Raw genomic sequence first — 12,254 nt, forward strand, 5'->3', positions numbered from 1 at the left:
TAAGTTTAGGCAATACTTGATTGGCTCAAAAGTTATAGTATACACTGGCCATGCTGCTCTCAAGTATTTAATGTCTAAACAGGATTCAAAGCCAAGGCTTATTAGGTGGGTACTGCTGCTACAAGAGTTTGATATTGAAGTAAGAGATAGAAAGGGAAGTGAAAATCAAGTAGCAGATCATCTATCAAGAGTACCACAAGAAGCCTATCAAGATAGACCACAACAAGTAAATGAGAACTTCCCTGATGAGCACCTGTTCCAAGTTCAACAAACACCTTGGTTTGCTGACATAGCAAATTACAAAGTAGGAAAGAAGATACCTCAAGAATTTTCTAAGCAACAAGTGAAAAAGCTACTCAATGAAGCAAGGAAGTTCTTGTGGAACGAACCCTTTTTATTCAAGAGGTGCTCTGATGGAATGATTAGTAGGTGTGTCCCTGAAAATGAAATGAAGGACATATTATGGCATTGTCATGGTTCAGCCTACGGTGGACATTTTGGACCAGAGAGAACAGCTGCAAAGGTACTACAAAGCGGCTTCTATTGGCCAACTATCTTTAAGGATACCAGAGAGTTTGTTCACCAATGCAATGAATGCCAAAGAGCTGGAGGATTGACAAAAAGAAATGAGATGCCTCAAAATTTCATCTTGGAAGTGGAATTATTTGACCTGTTGGGCATCAATTTCATGGGACCCTTTCCCCCTTCGTACTCTTTCAGATACATCTTGGTGGCAGTGGAGTATGTCTCAAAGTGGGTAGAAGCCATAGCCACAACCACTTGTGATGCACAGATAGTCCTTCAGTTCCTTAAGAAGCAAATTTTCACTAGATATGGAGTACCCAAGGGTCTTGTCAACGATGGAGGTGGACACTTCTGCAACAAAAAAATGGAGAAACTCCTCCACAAATATGGAGTAATCCACAAAGTAGCCACACCATACCATCCTCAAACTAATGGCCAGGCTGAATTAGCAAATAGAGAGTTGAAGAAAATTTTAGAAAAAACAGTAGGAAGCACAAGAAAAGATTGGGCCAGGAAGTTAGAAGATGCACTTTGGGCATACAGCACAGCTTTCAAAACTCCCATTGGAAAGTCCCCCTTTCAGCTATTATATGGAAAATCTTGTCACCTCCCTGTAGAGCTTGAACATAAAGCTTTTTGGGCTACCAAACTCCTCAACCTTGATTCTCAAGCAGCAGGAGAAAAGTGGCTGCTACAATTAAATGAGTTGGATGAGTTTAGACTAGAAGATTATGAGAGTGCTAAGATATACAAGGAAAGAGCTAAGAGGTGGCATGACAAGAAGATCTCAAAGAAAGAGTTCAAGCCAGGACAGAAAGTGCTCCTGTATAACTCAAGGCTCAAGATCTTCCCTGGCAAGCTCAAGTCCAAATGGACAGGTCCGTATCTAGTAACAAAAGTTTTCCCTTATGGAAGTCTTGAGCTGCTAGATGAAGCTACACAGAGCTACTTGACAGCAAATGGGCACGGAGCAAAGCCTTACTTAGGAGGACAATGGGACAAGGAAAAAGAAGTTCAGAACCTGAACTGAACAAGCATAGAGGATGTCAAGCTAGTGACAATAAAAGAGCGCTTGTTGGGAGGCAACCCAACCTGAGGTAGTTTTCTTTTCATAGCTATTTAATAAAAAGGTCAATTAGTTTTGTCTACATTGCAAGAAGCTAAGTTTGGTGTTGCACACCAAAACAATCTAAAGAAGAGTGAAAGATTCTAAGTTTGGTGTTCCACCAAAGTCTCATCATAAAACACATTCTCTCTCTGCCTAATGCTAGCTTCAAACAATTAGATAAACTAGTTAACTATTTGCTGTTTCATAGTTTTTGGTTTTGTTACCTTTAGCATGGAAAAAGGATTTCACATATAATTAATTTGCTGCATGAGAGATATTGGCTAGGAACTAAGTTTGGTGTTCACTGTAACACCCTAATATTCAAATCCTTATGCTCGAGTCATAAGTCAATGATATTACGGTGGTACGACTCTCAGGAAAATGGCTGGGCATTTGGTGCAGCGCATCGACGCGCCCGCGCACACCACACGCACGCGTGGATGGTGCCTTCTTGAAGAACGACGCGTACGCGCCAAGTGCTCCTACGCGTGGAGGGTCATTCTGCTAAAAATTTTCTAAGTTAAAAGCTGCAGAATTCACAAATTCAACCCCGCATCTCCCGACGGACATAACTTTCTCATTTTAAATCATTTTTCGTCCGTTCTTTGAACGGCATGGACGACATCCCGGATCCAATTTCACTTCTAAACAAGTTTGGCACAAAACGAAAATCCGCAGTCCAAGTTATGTCCCGTCAAAGCATGCCCAAAAACCATGTTTTCACACAAAACCACAAAGTGCCATTTTCAAAATAAGCCATTTTCAACTCTTTTCAAAATCAACCAAAACATGCCAATTTCTTCCCTTTTTGAAATCAATCAAAATATACCAAAATCAACATCAAGCCTCCTCAACTCATACATTAACACCTTACCATAATATACAAAGCCGCCATATAACCATTTTTACCCATTTCAAACAAATGGCTAAATTACAAACACATTAACATGTCATACATCCTTCCTCATCCCAATGTGGCTGCAAACGGCTCGTCAATCGGAGCTCCGTAGCTCAAGTTATGGTGGTTTGAAGATCAAAGAGAGTTAGGTTTTCTCTCTTCTCTTCTCTCTTCCCAAATCAGCGCCCCAACCAAAAGGGTAAAATGAGCTGAAATGCTCATAACTAATGTTTATATATGTTGGGTCTTGGGCCCACCTAGGCCCGGTTCACTTATTTTTGTCCATTGGCCCAATTTTGGGCCAAAACTCTTTAAGATTAGCGCTCTAAATCGCACTTTAAAAATTTCTACCTCCCCTAATTATAATTCCTCATTTCTTAAACTTATTTACTCATAATCAATTTTCTCAACTGTAGTACCAGACAGATCTTAGCTGGTATTGCCGGTCAAAATTCTACTGCGCGCTTTTACGCAGAAAACTATGTTTTCCAATTCGGAAAAATTCACTGAATCCAAATATAATATTTAAATTATCAAATTCCAATTGCCAAATCTTCCAACCATATTCGCTCCTATTTAACTTATTATTTAATTAATTTTGCTTAGATCGGGTATTACATTCTACCCCCCTAATAGAAATTTTTGCCCTCAAAAATTCCATCCATCACTGCGAGTACGCGAGCGTAGTCTGCCTTTATATCCAACGCATAACAGTTCCAAGGTCCTTTTACTCTGCGCGCTTCCATCAGCATTGCAATTTCAAGGTTTCCAAACTATTCCTCTGAAACCGATCATTATAAATCTTGATTTAAATCCAAGGTCACCATGACCAAACATCATAGCACTCGTCTCTCGAACACGACAACTTGCACTCAATCATCATCTAAATTTGATTATGCATCAATGATAATTTCCTCATCCGTTTCAGAACCATCAAGGCTCACAGCCGCAATTAATTCCAATTATCTAGAATCATTATCTGCATAAGCTCACTAAACTTTTAAGTACTCAAAGCATAAAGTATTTCTAATCATACTCCACTTTTCCTTATTATTACCATACTATGCTAACGCTTTAGCAAGCTTCCACTATGCCACTTTGATTTCTCGTCAAGTATTAGTTCCATCACTTATTTCCTCAAGTACTAAACCACCACTTAACTTGACCGACAATTCAAATCAACGTTTCCAAATCCATCATTTAGGACCATCCCTTATCTATTTAAATCAAAGGAACTAAAAGTCACGGGTTCAATCCGTTTCACCAAAAATCCAGAAATCAACCAACTACATAACAAACGCAACAAATCATTCTCAACAAAAAGTCATTTACATCACAGACATTTATCCATTTGTATTAAGGCAATTACCTCAATCTTACTGTTGCAATCGGCCCGCATCCTGACTCTCTCCTTGTTGGCAATTTCTTGATACATGCCCTGGTAACCCGCACTTGTAACATACACCTAACCCCAATCGGCACGACCTATTTGGGTGATAACTTCCACATCTCTGACAGCTTGAAACATTAGAAACAGCCGTTGCCCGTTTTCCCTTACCGTTCCTTTGGGACTCCTCACACGTCGCAAAGTTATTTTGTCCTTGGGGAAAGCGTTGTACATATCCTCTCTCCTTAAACTCTCGACCCCTTGGTGTGCATCCTTCGTTGTGCTCTCTATGACTTCCTTTCTCTGCAACCCTCCTTTTCACACATTCTTCAGCAATTTTGCTCTTATTCACCAACTCTGAAAAAGTTCGGATCTCCATTGGTCCCACCGAACTTAAGATGTCGCTCCGGAGTCCTCCTTCATACTTAATGCATTTCCATTCCTCGAAATCTCCCGGAGCTCCCTGACACATGCGGGAAAACCTGAATAGCTCCTCAAATTTGTCTGTATACTCAGATACGGACATAGCACCTTGCTTCAGCTGCAGTAACTCCAATTCCTTGGCTGTCCTGGCAGAATTTGGAAAGTACTTCTTATAGAATTCCACCTGGAAGGCATCCCAAGTGATAGGATCATTCCCCTGTTGCAGGAGACGTCGAGCCCCTTGCCACCAATGCGATGCTTCTCCCGTGAGCAGATAGGTAGCAAATTCAACACACTGCTCTTCAGGCACCAACTACGCTTGCAGTGCTCGCTCTATGGCCTGAAACCAAGTATCAGCTTCAGTCGGATTGGTGGTTCCCTTGAACTTAGGTGGATTAACCTTTAAGAAGGTTGCCAGTGTCATCGGGCCCTGAGTTTCCCTTCTGCCATTGCCATTATTGTTTATCTGTTGCCCAAGAGCCTCCGCAGTGGCCTGCATAGCAGCAGCCATATTCTCCAACGCCACCATAAGGTTTACTGGGTTATTCGGGTTGATTTCCGATTCCTGCGTATTAGTACGATCTCTCTCACGTCCCCGACCGGGTCCACGAGGCGCCATCTAGTTCCTATACACACCAAACAATCGATATCAAGTTGATCAGTCTCAATATCGAAAGTATAGTGCTTCAAAGTACCAAAGGTACACTCATGGACTTCATGCTAGATGTATCGGTTAGATACCCTAACTAGCACAGGCACAGACTCAGAGTATGCATTGAAGCATAAGCATTTCCATCCCTTAGGCTCACGAGGACGAACTGCTCTGATACCATAATGTAACACCCTAATATTCAAATCCTTATGCTCGAGTCATAAGTCAATGATATTACGGTGGTACGACTCTCAGGTGAATTTTTAATATATAAAAGTAGGTAATTTCGAAAGGAGTATTAATCGAGAAGCCTGAAAAGAGTAGAAATAAAATCGCGAAGACGTATCACTCACGTTTCGACAACAAAAGATAAACCGTGAAGCCAAAAGCGATATACGAACAAGGCGTAGAGGAGATTAAGAGGTAGATACAGATAGATACATATAACATAAGTAAATAGCCACTAGTCGCGACCCGCGAAGTTTAGGCCGGCTAGGGTACAGTATGAAAGTAGTTGACAACAGTATATCCTAATCTCTCCCGAAGGAAACATGAGAGCCTCTATAGGCAAATTCAAAAGAGTTCAATACATAATATAATCTTTTCAAAACAAAGGTGGAGAGATTCTAAGCAAAACACAAAGTAGAGAAAATAAAGATCTTCGCCGTCTCTCAGACGACCCACAACTCACTTCTGAGCACCTGGACCTGTATCTGAAAAACAAGAGATATATACAGAATAAGAACCCCGGGCCCATGGGTTCCCAGTACGGTAAAAGTGCCAAATAAATACAATGCACTGCAATAAAAACTCACTAAACATCCTAAACTCCTTCACCAATTATCCATCCTAGGTCCTCGCTAATCCATGAATAGGCAACTGTCATAAGGGAGTGCTAAATCTAATTCATGTTTCACATGTTTCCCAACTCGCTGACTCTTCTACGAATCAGACTCAGAATCATAAGCAAAACCATCACCAGTTGTTCTACCTCAACAATTATATATCAATACATCATACCTTCACCTGGAGCTAGTGAAACCACATCACTGCGTCTACCCAGGGAGTTCAAATTATCTCATTCAATGATCATCATCATGCAATCGCATCGTCGATTCATCTCAATAAGAACAGCCCTCAACATCCACCGACACCAGCATGAGGGCCTCCCAGTTATACAAACACAAGCAATACAGGCAAGTAATACACAAATAAGGTACAAGTAGAACAAGTAGCACATAATCAGGTAACATAGCATATGTGATGTTGAAATCCAAAACAAATAGGCAAACCCAAACAATTCAAACATATGCAAATGATGAATGCCTACCCTATGGCTGATGATATCATCTGTCGGTTATATAGCCAACCCGACATGTCCTGGTAGCTAACCATTGGACAGAAACACCCCTTGCGGAGCAAGTAGGTTTGAGCTACAACCCCCTTGCTACTGCCCGCTCAACCCAGAGCCAGTGAAATAACCACTACTACGGCTACTACCCAGGCGGGTGTTTAAAAGCTCAACCTGGAGCGAGTGGATTCACCACTACTGTCGCTACTACCCAGGCATCACAATCTCTGACTTGGAGCAAGTGGGACGAACCACAACCCTTGCTACTGCCCAGGATCTCAAAACATATATTCGTTCAGTTTAAAAGCAATCATCATTGTTATCAAATCTCAAACATTAACCTGGAGCAAGCGGGATGAACCACCACCCTTACTACTACCCAGGTATCACAAATACACATTTATTCAAAACTCCATAATTAAATTCATTTATCATAAACATCCTTTCCCGTCTCATACCCGGAGCAAGTGGACAACGCCACTGCCTACTACCCGGGGTCACACATCACATTTCAACATTTTCCATTATTATCCATTTAACACATTCATTCATTAATCATATATGCTTTTATACTCAGCCATAACCAATAATGGCTTTGCCATAACCCGGCAATAACTCAGCCATCCGACTCATGGTTCAATCAAGAACCAGCCATTCATCAATAAATATAGCCCTTCGGCTCATGGCATACACGGTACTTCCACCGTCATCCTCCATATCTCATATAATCATCTTTGATCATCATTGATCATAACTTTTTCCCTTGCTTCACTCGCAAGTTACCACATTCCCTAGCTCCTTTCTTATTGCTAGGCATATCATAATGATTTAATACATAAGGGGTGAGATCGGAGGCTTAAAAGCATGAGATTTGGCTTTTAAAACTCAAAAATCAACTTTAGCATGAAAACAGGGCCACGTGTACGCGCACTCCACGCGCACGCGTGGATAGCCACAAAACTAATTGACGCGCGAATTGAAAAATAGCCAAACGGCGCGTATGCGTCGGCCACGCGTACGCGTGGGTGCACTTGCGCCCCAGGCACAAAACTGGCACAACTCTGGCACAACTCTCGGGAAAATGGCTGGGCATTTGGTGCAGCGCATCGACGCGCCCGCGCACACCACGCGCACGCGTGGATGGTGCCTTCTAGAAGAACGACGCGTACGCGCCAAATTGTAAGGCCCACATCGGTTGGAGAGGGGAACGAAGCATGCCTTATAAGGGTGTGGATACCTCTCCCTAGTATGATGCATTTTGACGAGTGAGTGTGGGGGGCTTTGGCCATCATCCCTATCGTCAAAGGCAAAACCGTGAGGCCTTGTGTGCCAAAGCGGACAATATCGTGCTAGCGGGTGGTCTAGGCTGTTACAGATGGTATCAGAGCCAGAACCCGGATCGATGTGCCAGCGAGGGCGCTGGACTCCCTTAGGGAGATGGATTGTAAGGCCCACATCGGTTGGAGAGGGGAACGAAGCATGCCTTATAAGGGTGTGGATACCTCTCTCTAGTATGACGCGTTTTGACAAGTGAGTGTGGGGGGCTTTGGCCATCATCCCTATCGTCAAAGGCAAAACCGTGAGGCCTTGTGTGCCAAAGCGGACAATATCGTGCTAGCGGGTGGTCTGGGCTGTTACAGTATGCCATATATCTGCACCCATATATCCATTATATCATGATTCATCTCAAATATGGACTCACCTTTTGACCATTCTTATAGGTTCATCAACTGACCTTTAATGCACCAGTGATCTCCTTTGAGGATTTGTCTCCCTCTCCCAATATCCTTGAAGCTAAACAACATGTTCCTGCCCACTTCCGTAATGGCGAGTCCTTTAGGGTTGCCCCATATATCAGTAATGGCATTCTTATATGCTTTGAGATTCATCTCTTTTTGATATATGATTTTTCCAACCAAGTTGAGGCAATCATCATTAAAGCCTTGTTGCTCCAGTTTTTGGATCCGTATAGTTTTATCTTCAATAGACTTCATTTCATATGTTGCCATGATCTTTGCACTTTTTTATTCTGATAGCTTAGGCTAATGTATATCCTGTTGGTTTGTTTTTTCGAGATTAAAATGTCTGTGAGACAGGTTTGTATGATGTTTGAGTAAATAAGAGTGAAATACAACTTTCTAATAAAAAAAAAAAATTTGTTTCAGAGAACTCTCATTTTATGAGAGACGCTCTCAGTAGAAAGAATTTTGGGAGCTTATTTCTTAACTCTAAAGAAGTTGAGGTCATAAGTTAATGGACCTGAAAGAAGTCCACAAAAATTTTTTTTAATGTTATTGTGAAAAATGATAATGTAGAGGTTATTCAAAGTCAGGTCTCATAGAAATTAGTACAATTAAGATAAATAATTTATTCTCATGTAAAGAGAACTAAAAATGAGATTGTTCATGAATTAGCTCAAATGGCTCTAACCAGTCTGCGAATGAGTATGGATGGAAGACGCCGCAACTAAAATTTGTAATCTTGTGCTGTTGGACACCATTAGTCTTATTCAATTCGTGAAAGAATGTTACCTATTTATACCGTCAAAAAAAATAAAAAAGATATTCATTGTATAAAATTCCCTCATTAGTCAACTTATTACATTCAACCAGATCAACAAATATCATTTTTTTTTTCTTTTGCCTATAGCTAAAGACAATATCTTAGGCAATTAGGTTCCTCTAACAAATAGCATATAACACCTGATCATATCATACGTAACATTAAAGAAAATACAATCCAAAAACATAAATCTAAACTACATATATAATATAGTATCGAATTCTCTCTATGAAGGATACCCCCCTTCAAATTCCAGCTTCCAAAATGCAAGAATAGGATGATCCAATTTAAGCCACTGCCGGCATGTCCTTGAGCCATGAATCTAGTGGCTTTCCAACAGAATAAACAATGAATCCAATTTCCCTGAGCTTGTTAGCATCAACAACATTCCTTCCATCAAAAACAAATGCAGGCTTCTGCATGCTATCATAGACTTTCTTGTAATCAAGCTTCTTGAACTCGTCCCATTCGGTGAGAATGCAAATTCCATGTGCATCCTTAATTGCTTCATACGCATCCCAAACCACAGTCACTTGCTTGTTGTTGGTAGGACTAAGTGGTTGGAGATGTGCAGGGTGGTCCCAGTCGAATTTCTTCATCGAAAGATCCCTTATGATCTGGTCTTCAGTTACCTGCGGATCAAATATGCTCAGCTTTGCCTTGTCGCCCAACAAGCCCTTGCACACATCGATCGCCGGGGTCTCCCTGGTGTCACCAGTGTCCTTCTTGAAGGCAAAGCCTAGAATGGCAATCTTCTTCCCGGAGACAGTGTTGAACATCGAGGAAACAACTCGGTTCACGAACCGTGTTTTCTGGTAGTCGTTAACCTTGATCACCTGTTTCCAGTAGTTCGCTACCTCCGGAAGGCCGTTGCACTCGCAGATATAGACCAAGTTCAGTATATCCTTCTGGAAGCAAGAGCCGCCGAAGCCAACACTGGCATTCAAGAACTTTGGTCCAACTCTAGAGTCTGTCCCTATGGCATGGGACACCTGGGTGACATCTGCGCCGGTGGCCTCGCAGAGCGCAGAGATAGCGTTCACTGAGGAGATCCTTTGGGCCAAGAAAGCATTGGCTGCGAGCTTCGAAAGCTCAGCAGACCACAAGTTGGTGCAGAGAATTCGCTCCACAGGAACCCAATGAGCATACACATCCCTCAAAGCATGAATGGCCTTTTGGCCTTCCGGAGTCTCCCTGCCTCCGATAAGGACTCGATCCGGATTGAAAAGGTCTTTAATAGCGGTACCCTCGGCGAGGAACTCAGGGTTGGACAGGATTGTGAAGTTGATCCCTTTCCTGTTATGAGTTAGAATCCTCTCAATTGCCTCAGCTGTTTTAACAGGGACAGTTGATTTCTCAACCACGATTTTGTCTGATTTTGATACATCGGCAATCATCCGAGCCGCACTCTCCCAATAAGTCAGATCAGCTGCCTTGCCAGCTCCGAGACCCTGAGTCTTGGTCGGGGTGTTCACAGAGACAAATACTATGTCGGACTCGGCTACATGTTTCTCTACATCAACGCTGAAGAAGAGGTTCCTTCCTCTGCACTCCTTCACCACTTCATCAAGGCCAGGCTCATAGATTGGGAGGTGCTCGCTGTTCCAGGCATTGATTCTCGGTGCGGCGATGTCCACGACGGCTACCTGGATCTCAGGGCATTTGAGGGCAATAACTGCCATGGTTGGCCCACCAACGTATCCAGCACCAATGCAACAAATCTTCACCATTTTTGTTTTCTTTTCAGTCCTCCTGCCTCCGCAGAACCCTGCATCACACACATGACCAAAACCAAAACACAATATCAAAATCAGTACAGAACAAATTGCAAATTCACTCTCAAAATGTTTGAACAAGGTAAACAAATTGTACGATCAAAAGTTAAAGATGTAATACATGAATAACACAAGAACACGCTAAACGAGATCTGTAACTGTCATTTTGAAACATGGAATTTAGATCCAGATGAGAGTTGCATTAGAAAAATACAAAAATATATGAAATGAAGTTAAATTAAAATTATTTAAACAAAAGTTAAGCTAATCAATCCCATTCTTATCCTAGGTTTCTAAACACAAGAGACAAAATTCCGGAATCCGAGATAAAATCTAACGGCAACAGATGCATCACAGAACAAAACGATTCCCAAACACAAGCACCAAAGAAAGAGAGAATAAAGACAAAAAGGGCATTTTAGTAAAAACAAGAATACCAAGAAGAGGAAAAAAAAAAAAGAAAGGGAAGAAGAAGCATACACGATATGGGTATGAAGAAAGGAAGTAACTTGGTGGATAGGAAAATCAAAGTAAATGAAATGGCAGAAAGAGCACTATAAATGGAAATGAAGAGAAAATGAAGGAAACATTTCACCACGAAGAGAAGCAAGTTTGTGGTCGTTACCTTAACAAGAGAGAGAGAGAGAGGTTGAGATAGAAAGTAGAGAGATCTCAATGTGAAGAAAAATTCAGAGGAGAGGAGGGAACGGGAGGAATGAAGAAGTGAGCACGCGTCAGAGTTTATAAAGAGAGAGAGAAAGGGATGAGTCATCAAATTCATACTTTCATAGCATTTGCAATTATTATTAGAATTTTCATTTTAATAATTTATTATTTTCTTATTAGTGGAAAACGGAGTAGGTTTGTGAGACAGTGACAAAAGTGAGATCTAACAATAACTCTTTCAGACCCAAAGTTTCCGTGACAAAAGCATTATTTATTGCCATTCTACCCAACACGTTTTCATACCGCGCTTCTCTCTTATTTTTTATTTTAGACTTTAGATATTTTTTCATATAAAAATATTAAACAAAACTCAATGAATAAATTTTTAATTTAATCAAGTTGCTCTCCAAAAGAAATTTTGTATTAAATTGGCATATAATTTTAACTTTCTATATTTTCATTGACAGATTGTCAGTATGAATTATTAAGTAATTTGACCATATTAGACTCAAATAATATGTGTCTGGCTGTCATTAAAACTTAATTTGATAAAGTGTTTTAAAGAGAAATTTATATTTTTCTAACGTATAAGTATTTTATTTTGTATTTGGTAAATTAAAAAATTTATGTGTTTATATTTGTAGTTTTTAAAAGTTAAAATACTCTTAAAAGTACTTAAGAGAGAATTTTTTAAAATTGGTTTGTTCTTATCAAAATTAAAAAATCTAATATAACTTAATATAATTTTGTACATTAATTACTAATCAAATTTAATTCATACATTAATATCTACTAGTATTTTTTAAAATTTTAAAAGCTATTTCATAAAATACACATATTGTTGCTTTTGCTTATTAAAAATTATTTTTAATTTAATTTATCAAATACAGATTCTACAACTTTTAAA

The 12,254-nt window shown here is 40.5% G+C and overlaps 1 protein-coding gene across 2 annotated transcripts; it reads right to left on the bottom strand.

Annotated features, from left to right (window-relative positions):
• On the bottom strand, positions 8,894–11,460 carry LOC107643688 (UDP-glucose 6-dehydrogenase 4). 2 transcript variants are annotated; one of them, XM_016347408.2, is made up of 2 exons: positions 11,307–11,460; positions 8,894–10,674 (listed from the first exon to the last, which is right to left on the bottom strand). In XM_016347408.2, exon 2 carries the CDS (start codon positions 10,634–10,636, stop codon positions 9,194–9,196), a length of 1,443 nt encoding a protein of 480 aa, XP_016202894.1. In that variant the 5' UTR covers positions 10,637–10,674; positions 11,307–11,460; the 3' UTR covers positions 8,894–9,193. The 2 variants fall into 2 exon arrangements, with proteins under 2 accessions (XP_016202894.1, XP_016202895.1); XM_016347409.2 differs by lacking the exon at positions 11,307–11,460 and adding an exon at positions 11,162–11,300.

Source organism: Arachis ipaensis, chromosome B05 (genome assembly GCF_000816755.2).
Source record: "Arachis ipaensis cultivar K30076 chromosome B05, Araip1.1, whole genome shotgun sequence".
In the NCBI taxonomy this organism is placed as follows: domain Eukaryota; kingdom Viridiplantae; phylum Streptophyta; class Magnoliopsida; order Fabales; family Fabaceae; genus Arachis; species Arachis ipaensis.

Coding starts and splice junctions, on each gene's coding strand:
- LOC107643688 (XM_016347408.2), bottom strand. CDS start 10,636: ATGGTGAAGATTTGTTGCATTGGTGCTGGATACGTTGGTGGGCCAACC.